The sequence below is a fragment of the Mus caroli genome, unplaced genomic scaffold (assembly GCF_978045245.1).
Source record: "Mus caroli unplaced genomic scaffold, Mus_caroli_1 scaffold_10, whole genome shotgun sequence".
Classification (NCBI taxonomy): domain Eukaryota; kingdom Metazoa; phylum Chordata; class Mammalia; order Rodentia; family Muridae; genus Mus; species Mus caroli.
In genome coordinates, this window is record NW_028227265.1 from 125810153 (window position 1) to 125823791 (window position 13639).

General features: G+C 48.6%; 2 protein-coding genes across 3 annotated transcripts; one reads left to right on the forward strand and one right to left on the reverse strand.

Annotated features, from left to right (window-relative positions):
• Positions 1–799: 799 nt before the first annotated feature.
• On the reverse strand, positions 800–5238 carry Trappc5 (trafficking protein particle complex subunit 5). Of its 2 annotated transcripts, none has more exons than XM_021170036.2 (2): positions 5085–5238; positions 800–2671 (listed from the first exon to the last, which is right to left on the reverse strand). In XM_021170036.2, the coding sequence occupies exon 2, from the start codon at positions 2660–2662 to the stop codon at positions 2096–2098; it is 567 nt and encodes a 188-aa protein (XP_021025695.1). In that variant the 5' UTR covers positions 2663–2671; positions 5085–5238; the 3' UTR covers positions 800–2095. The 2 variants fall into 2 exon arrangements, with proteins under 2 accessions (XP_021025695.1, XP_021025696.1); XM_021170037.3 differs by having other exon boundaries at positions 5109–5237.
• Positions 5239–9677: 4439 nt separating this feature from the next.
• Positions 9678–10819, forward strand: LOC115031734 (foxo1-corepressor). The gene is made up of 2 exons (XM_029480346.2): positions 9678–9866; positions 10641–10819. The coding sequence occupies exons 1-2, from the start codon at positions 9678–9680 to the stop codon at positions 10776–10778; spliced, it is 327 nt and encodes a 108-aa protein (XP_029336206.1). The 3' UTR covers positions 10779–10819.
• Positions 10820–13639: the final 2820 nt, after the last annotated feature.

Below are 13639 nucleotides of genomic sequence, written 5' to 3' on the forward strand. Positions count from 1 at the left end.
AATCCAGGGTCCAGGAGGGAACAGTCGCTGTGCGGAGGAGGGACGATTCTCCTTCGGGTGTAGCTGACAGTTTCAGAGACTTGCTGCCCAAGGCTCTCTTTGCAAATGATGCACAGCTGATATGGGACTTACACTTTCCGTATCTTGGTTATTTCTTTTCCTATATCCTTATAATAACCTGCTAGGCAGGGGTGGGAGTGAGGCACAGAAGCATGGGATTCCCAGCTAGGTATGTGGGTGCTTGCTCATAAGCCAAGTGCGCTTGGATGCTGTGGCTTAGGCCAGCCTGGACAATTCAGGGAGACCCGAATAAAGGTGAGAGGGCCAGCGATGACCTGAGTCGAATCCCCAAGTCTCCCGAGTCTGCATGGTGGAAGGAAAGTCCTAAACGTTGTCCTCTTTAGGTGTCTGCAACCCCACACACTGACACACATAAACCCCACACACTGACATACATACATACACACATTCTTTAAAGATGTTTAAGGTGGGGTGCAACTGAGGAAGACATCTCACATCAATCTCTGGCTCTACATGCACACACAAAATAAACATTTTTAGAAATAAGGTGGAGGGCTAGAGGGCCATGGCTCAGCAGTTAACAGCACACTGCTCTTTCTTAGGATGAGGGGGGTGGGGGGTGTCAGATGGCAACCCTCATACCAGATGGCTCACCGCTACTACAACAGCTCTACATCTGATGCCCCCTTCTGACCTCCAGTCACCTGCGTTTAAGTTCACAAACATACACACAGACACACACATAAACAAAGTCTTTAACAATAATAATAGCCAAGGGTGGTGGTGCTCAACTTTAATCTCAGCACTAGGGAGGTAGACCTCTTGAGTATAGGGCCAGCCTGGTCTACATAGTGCACTCCAGGTCAGCCAGGAAAACATAATTCAGACTCTGCGTAAAATAGTAAATGTGATAAGCCACTAAGTTAAACACTCAACCTCACGTAGAGTCAGAAGGGTTGGGAATTCATAGTCATCCTTAAATATACAGCAAGGTTGAAGCCAGCCTGGGCGGACAGAACCCTGTCTCAGAACAAACTTTTTAAATATTAACCTTAAAACCCAGATGGTTCTGGGCTCTTCCCCCTTTGAGAGGCTGGTGTGCCACTGGTCTTGGTGTGATCCCTGGGGCACCCAGCAGCTCTCCAGAATGTACCAGAAACAAATTCTTATGCATACCCCAAAACTGCAGAATCTGACTGTAGGGGTGAAACTTACAGTTCTGTTCTGAAACCAGCTGAGTTTTTTGGTCCCTTGGGTGACTCTGATGCCCAGGGAGACCTCTGAGAAAGGGGCTGGAATACACACTTCTGGTCCGGGAAGGATAGGGTGGACCAGTGATCCTGCATGTGGGACGAGGATGGTGACGTTGGTGTTGATGCTGATACTGATGCCGACAGTCCACAAGCCACTTTGAGTAGCCGACGTCTAAAGGGCGAATAACCACTCTCCATTTATTTTAGGCACATAGCCATACCCTCTCCTTTACTACCTGACTTTTGGGGTTTTTGGGGGGTTTTTTTTAGAACAAATGGAGACTTGAGGAAAACAGTTTCAAAGGAAGAGTACACCTGCCTGACACTTAAAAGAGTGCTGTGCTGCCAGAGCTGGTCGCAAACTTGCTAAGTAGCAGAGGATGGCCTTGAACTTACCATCTTTCTCTCTCTACCTTCCTAGTGCTGGGATAATACAATCTGTACCCATTTTATGTGGCATAAGGAATCAAACCCAGGGCACTCTACAAACTGGGCTATAGCACTGGCAGTCTGCCAGGTCCCAGTCCCTCTTAACCTCATATCCCTGCCCTCACCTCTCCAGACTGCAGGTTCCAACAATATTTCTGTAAGTGCCCTATCTCCCCGGTACATCCAAGCCTCCAACTTTAACTGAAAGCCAGAAGCCAAGTCAGCCATTGCCCACTTCCTTACTCTCCATCTATGCCTGACAAGCTTGCCTTCGGACTCCCTTAGTCTGGGACTCAGGACCGGGATCAGGATATGGGCAGATCTGACGCCCCTACACAAGACACAACACAAGCTTGGGAACAGGATCTGCTCGTCCTTTATCTCCTGTGGAGTCAGCGTCCCTCCAGGGCCCGATCTCGGGCAATCACAGCCTCTTCAAATTTGATCATGAGTGTGGTCCCCTTGTGCCAGTGCGCCGTAACCTTGGCAGGGAAGCCGCTGTGCGTGAGCACAGCCTCCACGATGCCCGCTGTGAAGCTGGCACAGTTCAGTGTGCTGTTCTCCTTGGGCACGGAGATGTAGGTGTTAATGAGAGGCTCCCTCTCGATGATGTAGAAAGTGCGGGCGTCATCATTGGCCTGCTCCAGCTTGTCCGCCTCCTTGCCGAACAGTGCCTTCCACACCGCACCCTTGACGAAGAGCAATGCGCCCAGCACCTTAGTCTCACGCCGGGCACCCTTCTCACGGGCCACCAGGGCATCTAGGACTCGGGCGCCCACCTGTCGGCCCAGGGCAGCCAAGCGTGCCTGAAGCTCAGCCACAGAGAAAACACGGCTCTGACAGTGCTGCACCAGCTCGGAGAAGAGAAGGGCAAAGGCGCTCAGGCTCACCTCGGTGCGGGGCCGCACCAGTGCACGCTCTAGCAGCGCCGACTTCCCGCGTGTGAAACGCGCCTCCATGATGCAGTCCTGCAGGGAGACCAGAAGTCAGGGCGATGGGTGGATGAGGCCTGGCACCAAGGAGAACCAGGATACCTATACAACCCATCTGTACTAGCGCTGAGCACTTTAGTGCCAAACAGACCAGAAGGGAAGCGGACACTAAACTGCTGGTAAAACACATCCCATAACATTTAGCAAGCAAAGCACAAATACTAGAGTGAGAGCTTTATAATCTTGCCTGCCAAAGGGGAAACGAAGAGGACTAGAGAAGAGGGCTCGGCACGTCAAAGCACGTACTGTTCTTGCAAAGCACGTTAAGTCAGTTCCCAGCACCCACTCCACATGGCTCACAACCACTTGTAACTCCAGCTCCAGGAAGAATCAATGCCTCTGGTCCCTGCCCTGCACCACACGTACAAATCCATACTCAGACACACATGCATAAAAATAAAAACAATTAAAATTAAAAAGAAATCTTTCATCGCTTCTCGGCCTTTTGGCTAAGATCAAGTGAAGAAATCTTTCAAGGGAAATAAAAGGGAGTGATAGAAACTACCCCAAAGTTGGAGACTCAAGAGATTTCTTATTCATGAAAAGCACTTGCAGATAAGGCTTGGTCGGTACAGTGCATCCCTAGCATACATCAGTAATCCCCGAACTCAGGTGGTGAAGGCAGAGACAGGAGGATCAGGAGTCTGAGGTCATCCTCTGCTACATAGGGAATTTGAGACCAACCTAGGCTACATGAGACCCTTTCTTTCTAAAAAAAAAAAAGCTGGAGCAAAAGATTATTTGTTGCTCTTATAGAGAAACCGAGTTTGAATTCCAGCACCCACATGGTGATTCACAACAACCTATAACTAGAGCTAGTAGATCCTCTGACCACTTAGGGCACCAGGCACACACACATTACACATACATATATGCAGGCAGAACACCTATACACATAAAATAAAACTCAAACAAATAAGAAGTCTTCCCAAAGAACTATCAGTGGAGCTGGCAAGATGGCTCAGAAGGTAAAGACACTACTTGCCTGATAAGCCCCATTTGATCCCAGAACCCACAGAGTACAAGGAGAGAACTCACTCTCAAAAGTTGCCCTTTACCCCATGCACACTCACAAATAGACACATGTGCACACAAACATGCAATGAATAAATTTTTTAAAATGTAATTTTTAAGGAGCTGGCACGTGGCAGGGGAATGGTTAAAACTTAAGGTGCCACACATGGTGTGTGCACACCTTTAATCCCAGCACTCAGGAAGCTGAGGCATCTCTGTGAGACTGAGGACAGCCAGAGCTGTTACACAGAGAAACTGTCTCAAAAAAATTTAATTAATCAATCAATCAAAAAGGTGGAGAGAATACTGAGAGGCCACAAAACTGGAGGAGCACACCTGCAGCCCCAGCACTCCACAGGCTGAGGCAGTAAGATGGCAGAAAGTGGCCAGCCCGGGTGAGTTCCAGGACTGCCTAGACCAGTGAGTGAGACCCTGTGCGATGGTTCGTCTTCACGACCTGGATTTAGAACCACCATGAAAACAGGTCTCTGGATTTCCAGAGGGAAGACCCAGTATGAATACAGGCATCACCACCCTAAGGTAAAAAGAACGAAGTGATCTGGGCGCCGGCATGCGACTGTGGATGCAATGCCAGCGGCCTCATGCTCCTGAAACCATGTGTCAATAGCCGAATAAAGAGACCTTTCCTTCTTCTGGTTGCTTTTGTCGGGTAGATATGACCACAACAACAAGGAGAAAAGCACTAACACTCCCTGTCTTTAAAGTGGGGGCGGGACATTGGAGAATGGAGAGGGGACAGAGGACAGTCAATTATGTTTTCCCTAGCCGGCATGTGCTCCAGCTCTGACTACCCTAGAGACCTTCCTGCCTAACCCCTCCAGGAAAGCCAGAAAAGTATGTGACAGTAAGGGACACCGGTGAGCCAAGGCCAAGCCAGGAGGGGGTGCAGAAAATCCCTAACCCTGTAACATGAGGTTGGGGAGCGGCGGAAGTGTCTATTTGTCCATGAAGGAAGCCGTTTCCATGGTGACCCTTAACTCTAAAAGAGATCCCGTCGGAACTCATACTCCACAAAGTCTCTAGAAAACTGCACGGATGATGGGGGCAATAGTGGAGAAGGCAGGAGGAAGCGCTGAGAGCCTCTGGGCCTCCCGTGCCGGCAGCAAGAAGTCACAACAGTGAATGGAGACCACCAGGTGAAGCCTTCATGGCTTCTGGAGAATGGATTGGAGCCGACAGCCCTCCCCTACAAAGCATGTCCCACGGGCTAGGTCCTGGGGGATTAGGATGGAACCGTCCCGCTCCCCAGCTGGGAAAAGGAACCGTGCAGAATGCTCGATTCGGCTGCTCTAGGACGCCCGGCCGGGACCGCGGAACCCGCATCACCCCCAGGGGAAACCCAAAGCAGACTGACCCGGGAACGCTGCTCCGGACGCACCGAAAAAAGACGAGGCCCGAGCGCGCCGGAGAAAGTTCTCGGGCGGGGAAAGGTCTCAACCGGAACTGTGCTGCGGGAGGGTCAGCGGAACTTCTTGATGGCGTCGTAAAAGGCCTGTGAGTGCGCAGGCGTGCGTGGGCTAGCTCGTTTGTGCACGGAGGGCGGGGCGGGGCGGTGACCGAGAGGGGCCGCAAGGGGGCGCCCGTGTCCAAGCCCCGCGGCGCAGAACGGTAGTAGGCACTGGGTTATGAGATCTTGCTGTAAAAGCTGGCTTTTGAGCAAGAGTGTAGTATGCAAAGTATTCTATCCCAGGAGCACGCGTATGCCCTCGGGCATGTATTTTCTTAAGTATGTAAGTACGTGAACTGTAGACGTGATGTATTTACATGCAATTTACCCTGACACGTGATTGGTTTGTTTTGTTTTGTTTTGTTTTGTTTTTTGTTTTTCGAGACAGGGTTTCTCTGTGTAGCCTTGGCTACCCTGGAACTCACTCTGTAGACCAGGCTGGCCTCGAACTCAGAAATCCGCCTGCCTCTGCCTCCCGAGTGCTGGGATTAAAGGCGTGCGCCACCGACACGTGATTTTTTTACCAGTGGATGAAGGAGAACACTTGATCTGGGGGTCTTTTTCCATCTTTCACAGATGGTGTAGCTGCAATGCTTTAGTAGAAGTAGTAGTTTTACCTGCGGAGGCGTCTGACCATCCTTATACTTCCTTTGTGTGTCAGTGTGTCCCATGTGCCCAACACTCCTGTGTGCAGAGGCCAGAGGTTGACACTGAGTCTATCTCTATTGCTCAGGAACTTAAGACAGGGTCTAACTATTGAACCTGGGGTAACCATTTCTGCTAGCTGTCAAGCATCTCAGATAATCCTTCTCTCTGCCCCACAAACACCTCACTGGCAGTTCTGGGGTTACAGGTGTGACCAACACACCCAGCAATGTTTTTTTTTTTTTTAATGTAGGTACTCAGGTTCAAATCTTTACAATTGTACTTTATCTATTAAGACACCTCCTCCCCAGCCCCTTAATTTTTTGTGCTGTATATTGGTTGGTTGGTGGTTGTTTGAAACAGTCTTGCTATGTAGACCAAGATGACCACAAAATTAAGGTGAGATATGTGCCCAGAGCTTCCTGTGTTTAGGTGATCTTTATAAGAGGAAACACACGCGGCAGAAAGAATGTAGGTCATTTTCTCCTGGAGTCTATTCATATCTCCAACCTGCATAAGTCAGGTGCAGGTTTAATTATGTCTTTTACAATGCTGCAGATGAGACCCAGGGCCTCACAGTGGCTAGGCAAGGGCTTTGCAGATGAACCATGCCACTGCCCCATATGCTTAATTTAAAAATTCATAGCATTGACTGAGACAGACGCAGATACTTACACCCAACCATTGGACTGAAGTCGGGGACCCCTATGTTTGAATTAGGGGAAGGATTGAAGAAGCTGAAGGGGAGAGCATGACCCCACAGGAAGACATTCTTACTCTCCCTGACCCCTTTCTCCCTCTCTCCTCACCCCCCTCCCCCCTCTCTCCACAGGTTCCTGGCTGGCCTCTCTCTTCTCTCCGCCTCTCTCTCTCTCTCTCTCTCTCTCTCTCTCTCTCCCTCTCCCTCTCCCTCTCCCTCTCCCTCTCCCTCTCCCTCTCCCTCTCCCTCTCCCTCTCCCTCTCCCTCTCCCCTCTCCCCTCTCCCCTCTCTCCCCTCCCCCCTTCCCCTCCCCCTCCCCCTCCTCCCTCTCCCTCTCTCTCTCTCTCTCTCTCTCTCTCTCTCTCTCTCTCTCTCTCCTCCCTTCCCAATCAGTCAGGGAGCCTGCATGGGTCAGACATAGGTCCTCTGACTATATATTATGTTTTGTAGCTTGATCTTCATGTAGGATTCCTAACAGTGGGAGCAGGAGCTATCTCTGACTCTTTTGCAAGCTTTTGGGACTCTTTTTCTCCTATTGAGTTGCCTTGTCCAGGCTAAATATAAGAGGATGTACCTAGTCTCATTGCAACTTGATTGGCTGAGATCCCTGGGAGGCCTGCCCTTTTCTGAAGGAGTGGATCTGGGGGAGAGGGAAGGTGAAAGGGAGAGAACTGGAGGAGAGGAGGGAGGCAGAACTGCTATCAGGGCGTGATATCTGAGAGAAGAATTAAAAGAACTATGAGAAGAAATGAAAACAATGTGGGGCTTTCTAGCTAAAGAATTCAAAATTTTAAAAATAAATGAATAAATACCAGCATTCAATAGGCAGAGGCAAGTGGTTCTCTATGAGTTTGAGGACAACCTGGTCTCCAAAGGGAGGTCCACACCAGCCATGGCTACATAGTGAGATCCTGTCTCAGAGAAGAAAAGGAGAAGAAAGAGGAGGGGGCTATGTGCCTGTGGAAGCCAGAAGACAACCTTGAGTGTTCAGACCAGGCTGACATTGAACTCACACCCTGCCTTCCTCTGCTGCCTGAGTGCTGGGATGAAAGGCATGCACCACCACACCTGGTGTTGGCTTCATTTTGAAATATGGTCTCTTTCTGGGACTTGAGGCTCCCTAATTCAACTGACATGGCAGATCATGAGCCTCAGAGATCCTCTCCCCCGTTTTTGTCTCCTCAGCTCTGGGATTATGGTTGTGCGCCTATATGTCTGGCCTTACATGTGGGTTTTGGGAATTGAAGCAAGACCCTTATCCTTGTGCAGCAAGCACTTTACAGAGGAGGTCATCCCCTGGCCCAAAATACTATTTTTTAAATGCTTTAGTACATTTTAGTGCTGGAGAGATGGCTCAGTGGTTCATCCCTTTACTATATAGAGACTACCCATAAGTTCTGTGACTCTAACGAACCCTGACTAATACAATAAAGAAATGTTAATAATGGATATTGATTTGTAATTTTCCTTCCCCTCTTTTCCCTTTCTCTTTGGCTATGTCTCTTGTCTTTGCTGTTACCACTTCTTCCTAGTGTTAAAAAACCAAGTGTGTATTTTCAAAATAGATACAGCTCAGCTCATACTACCTGCACTTGAAGAACACAGAATCTGCTACTGGACAGCATGCGTGGAGAAATTTATCTTTTTCTCTCTCTCAATGAGAGGCTAGGCAAAGTGGTGCACACCTTTAATCTCAGCAAGAAGCAGGCAGAGACAGGTGCATCTCTGTGAGTTTAAGACCAGTCTAGTCTACAAAGCAAGCTCCATAGCAACCAAGGTCATATATCAAGAGCCTGTCATAAACAAAACAACACAGGGGGAAGGAGAGAGGGGGAAGAGGAGAGGAGGAGGAGGAGGAGGAGGAGGAGGAGGAGGAGGAGAGAGAGAGAGAGAGAGAGAGAGAGAGAGAGAGAGAGAGAGAGAGAGAGAGAGAGAGAGAGAGACCTGTTACAGTGACTCAGGTCTGTAGTCTCAGCATTTAGGAAGCTAAAGCAGAATGGGTTTTGAGTTCAAAGCCAGCCAAGGTTATAGAGTAAGACCCTGTCTCAAAAGAACCAATGACAGAAAAAAAGTGACAGAGAAAAAAAGACACTGGAACTCCATGGATAAGATTGCTTGACTCCCAAAAAGGAGGTCCAGCAACAGGCTCAAAGTGGGATCCAGCTCAAGGGAAAGTCCCAAGGCCTGACACTATTTCTGAGGCTATGGAGCACTCACCAAAAGGGATCTATCATGACTGCCCTCCAAAAGACACTTGTACTCTCTGAGTCTTCTCACTGGCCCTCATTCAACAGACATTTCCCAAGCACCTCAAAGTCACGTTGGATCCAAAGCCTGGGGAGACAGGATCTGGCCTTTTATATTCTAGTGTTCGCCGGAGTGGAAGTGCCCTGGGTCCCTCTGATTGTAACTAGGTGGATATAACTCAGAGGTGAAAGCATAAATGTGTGAGCTATGAATCCCCAACCCGGCCAACAGCCATGCCATCTGTAACAACGGGTCTGGTTTAAGGTCAGCTTAGGCTACAGAGAAGAAAAAGTCAGAAATGTAGACACTGACTCAAATGGAATTTTCAGGGCAATTTATTCGAGTTTAAAATGGAAAGCCCAGGGCTGGCAACCTGTAGTCTCAGGGCAGGCAAGCTTTGCAAAAGGAGAATGAAGAAGATCCGCTGTCATGGAGGTCAGCCACACTTGATGGGACTGGAGCTCTAGAAAAAGGACTGAGGAAACCCCAAGCCAGACTGTTAGGAAGTTTAAAAGCATACTCAGGCCAGCATCCAAAGGGGAAAGGAAAAGCGAGGGGGATGGATAGAGTAGCCTACACCATATTAGCCCAACCTATACTAGGGGAAAGGAGAAATTATGGAAGAGAAAAGTATATCACCTGCCTTCTCCGGTGGTCCTTTGCCAGGACCCTGACCTGCCTGGCTACATTAACCCTTTAGGAAGGAGACAAGGGCCATCTCTCCTAGAGGAGACTATGAAGCCACAGCAGACCAAGAAGCGGGATTGGTAGCAGAAGGTTCCTGTAAAGGACAGCGAACTGGAGCCTTGGACTCCTCTCTGGGTGAAGCAAGAACACTCTTGTGAAATGGAATTGGAGCCGAGCCCTTCCCGCTGTGCACGCACCAGGCCCCAGGTTTGCAAGAATGGATGGGGATGGGCGGTCCTACACGTCGCCATCAGGAAGAGGGCTCTGCGGAATGCTTAGGAGACCCCTCCACCAGAGCTACTCCAGGGCCGGGACTTCGAGACTTCCACTTCACCACCGCAGGACCATCCAAAGCAGATAGACTAGGAGACGCAGCGCAGATACACAGAGAAAGGATGAGGCCGGTGCAGGTAGGGCTGGAAACTGCACCGGATCTTTAGCAAAATGCTCTAAAGGGGAGTCCTAAAGGGGGAGCTTTTCGTGCAGGTACGGGGAGGAGCAGGGGTGTACGGAAAACTGCCACAAGGGGGCGCGCGTGTCTACCAGGATCGTGCCTGACACTCTAGCTGGCACTGGGCTATGATCTCTTGCTTTTCTAGGGCAGTTAGCCTCTGGTCTCAGGATAATGTGCATGCCCTAGGGCACATGTTCTTTTATGTATATCCTAGAATCTGAGGCTTGGTGAATTTCCTTTTAAAAAAAAAATAAGATTTATTGGGCTAGAGAGATGTCTCCGTTATTAAGAGCACTTAAATGGTGAATCCTGAGGTCCTGAGTTCAATGTCTAGCACACACATCAGGCAATTCATAAATGCCTGTAACTCCAGCTCCAGACGACCTCCCGAAAGCACCTGTATACATGTGGCATACACATAGACATGCACACAAATACATCCAAATTTATTAAAATAAAAAAAAATGTGTGCGTGCATGTTAGGAGGTAACATCAGATCTCCTGAAGCTAGCTACAAGCAGTTGTGAGCTGTCCAAAAGGGGAGCTGAGAACTGAACTCAGGGTCCTGGGAATTGCAGGAAGCACTCCTAACCTCTGAGCTGTTTCTCCAGCCTTGCATGGTATATTTCCATGTCATTCATCGTGATGAGTGATTTTTCTATTAATAAATAATATACACTGAAACTAGGGTAAAAAGATAACCCCCACTTTCTTTTTCTTTCTTTTTTAGGGTGGTGATGGTAGTTGTGAGAGAGTCTTTCTACAGAGCCCTGGCTCTACTGGAACTCTATATATCAGGCTGGACTTGAACTCACAAAGATCTACCTGCTGCTGCCTCCTAAATGCTGGGACTAAAGGCATGTGCTAGCATGCATAGCCTAATGTAACTCCCCCACCTTCTACCTTCACTAGCAAGGACAATACAGAGTCATCCGAGTCTGATTTTGATGTCTTTCTATTACAGCTGACTATGGGGGAAAAGGAGAGACCTTAGGACAGGCAGACTTGCATCTAGTCTAGAGTTTCACACTATGCCTCCCTAGGCCTGGGCTTATTATACGCATTTGTCTACCCCTACATGACTCCAGGGTTTCCTTTATTTGTATTATATATGGTGGAAAGAGACACATGATGCTCAGACACTAGTGGGGGTGTGCTCAGCTATACATACGCACTCTGGGTACACACTTAGGGGCTCGTATATATCCATGTATTCAGAGACAATTAGGGACGTATTACAGGGCTTAGGCTGCAAGCACACAGAGGCACACTTATGCTCATGTGCACCCTGGAGGGTAAGGGTCTGCTCCAACAGCCACACCCCAGGGACAGGTTCAAGGCCATGCAGAAATCTACACTGAGCATTTGCTCTTTTATTGCTATTTTTAATTAGCTTATTTTATGATATTTTCATACATACCTACTTTGGGTTGACTATCCCCTCATCTCTCTGCTCCTCCACTGTGGTGGTTTCAATGTGCTTGGCCAGGTAGTGGCACTATTTGGAGGTGTGGCCTGGCTAGAGTGGGTGTGGCCTTGTTGGAGGAAGTACATCACTGTGGGTGTAGGCATTAAGACCTGCTTTCTGAGCCGGGCGTGGTGGCGCACGCCTTTAATCCCAGCACTCGGGAGGCAGAGGCAGGCGGATTTCTGAGTTCGAGGCCAGCCTCGTCTACAAAGTGAGTTCCAGGACAGCCAGGGCTACACAGAGAAACCCTGTCTCAAAAAACCAAAAAAAAAAAAAAAAAAAAAAAAAAAAGACCTGCTTTCTAGCTGCCTGGAAGCCAGTCTTCTCCTAGCAGCCTTCAGATGAAGAGGTAAGACTCTCAGCTCCTCTTGCACCATGACTGCCTGGATGCTGCCATGCTCCTGCCTTTGTGATAATGGACTGAATCTCTGAACCTGTAAGCCAGACCCAATTAAATGTTGTCCTTACAAGAGTTGCCTTGGTCATGGTGTCTGTTCACAGCAGTAAAACCCTAACTAAGTCACCCATTTTCCTGGCCCCAGTCCCACTTAGATCCAACCATCTCAGGATCCTCCCTTTACTCTCTTACTGCCTGTGCTCTGTTTGTTGCCCTCCAGCCCCTCTCCTGTGAGGCTTCCCTCCCAACCCCTCTCTTGGGATCTTTCCATCTTAGTGGTTTCTACATGCACCCATTCTAACACACACACACACACACACACACACACACACACACACACACACACACTATTGGAAGCTGGACTCCACATAGGAGAGACAGACAGTATACAGTCTTTGGTTTGGGGTGCTTTGTTTTGTTTTGTTTCCAACCTGGCTTATTTCACCTAACACAATGATTTCCAGTCACATCCATTTTCCTGAAGATGCCATTATTTCATTTTCCTTTGGTGCTGAGTAAATTCTGCCATGTATATATGCAGCGCATTTTCATGACCCATTCACCAGTTGATGGACATCTAGGCTATTTCCATTTTCTGGCTGTTCTACCATCTATTTCATGGATGAGCAAGTGTCTTGCTGAGGTTTTGTCTTTTTACTGTTTGTCAAAATGCTAAGGACTGGCCTCCAAGATTTGGAATCTGCAGGTAGCCTGAGGGACCCCACCCCCAATTAATTCTGATTGGCAAATAAAGATGCCAGCAGCCAATAACTGGAGAGAAGAGACATGACATAGGCAGGGTTGAAGTTTCCCCAGGCTAGAGACCATGAGGAAGGGGAGGGAGAAGGAGAGCCACCATGGAAGAGGACTACGGTGCAGGAGGGAGGAGAGCCATAAAAGCGTGGCCATGTGGGCTGGCTGAATGAAGTTAAGAGCAGCCCAGACAGAACATAGAATTTAGTGAGTAATGACTTGGAGTTATCAGTTGGAAAGTGGATTCTAACAGCATGGACCATAGGCAGCTGTTCAGCCATTGAGCTGCCTAAGGCATATTTTAAAATATATGGCATTGTTTGTGTCTTTCATTCAGGAACACAAATGGTCTAAGGTGGGAAGGAACCCTGCGCTGGAAATTTTTATTAAATATTTTTTTTACAACATGTCTCATTAGTAGGGCATAGATTCCTTTGGGTATTTTTTTCTAATTATTTTAGTATTGTGTCTTTCATGCACCTTGGTGTGCAGGTGGGGCTCCCACTGTGTGGACCTCAGCGATGAAACTCAGGTCAGGTTCTGCCTCGGTGCATTTTGCATGCTGAGCCATTTCACTACCCACCCCAGCTCTACTTTTGTAGCCAGACTGACCTTGAACTCATGATCCTCCTATCTCAATCAGCCTCTCTAGCGATGGAATTACAGTCCAGCTGCACCATGCCTGGCTTCCAGGGCTGGGTGTTTTGTTTCATCGCCAAACCAAAGCCCTAAATCCAATCTCCCCACCAGGTCCCAAAGTTCTGTCCCACAGGCCTCCCCAAAACAGCTCCAGAGTCATATCATTTCCCTTGGCAATTATCTTCATGAATCATAAATACAAGTGCAGAAATTGATGGCTACATTTGTGTGCATGCCCTGAACACACAAGCTGACATGACCAAGCACACTAGGAATGGCCCATGCCATGACACATCTCCAGGGTGATGTCTATCACCCACCACTTCAGTGACACACATACAGAACAGCCAGACGCACACATACATGAGCAAGAGAATGGGGAGGCATGTCCTACATGTCACTTACACTTTGGGGACTTCACAGGAATAGCTGCCAACCAGGACACGCCTATACAGGGCGTACACCTATGTGG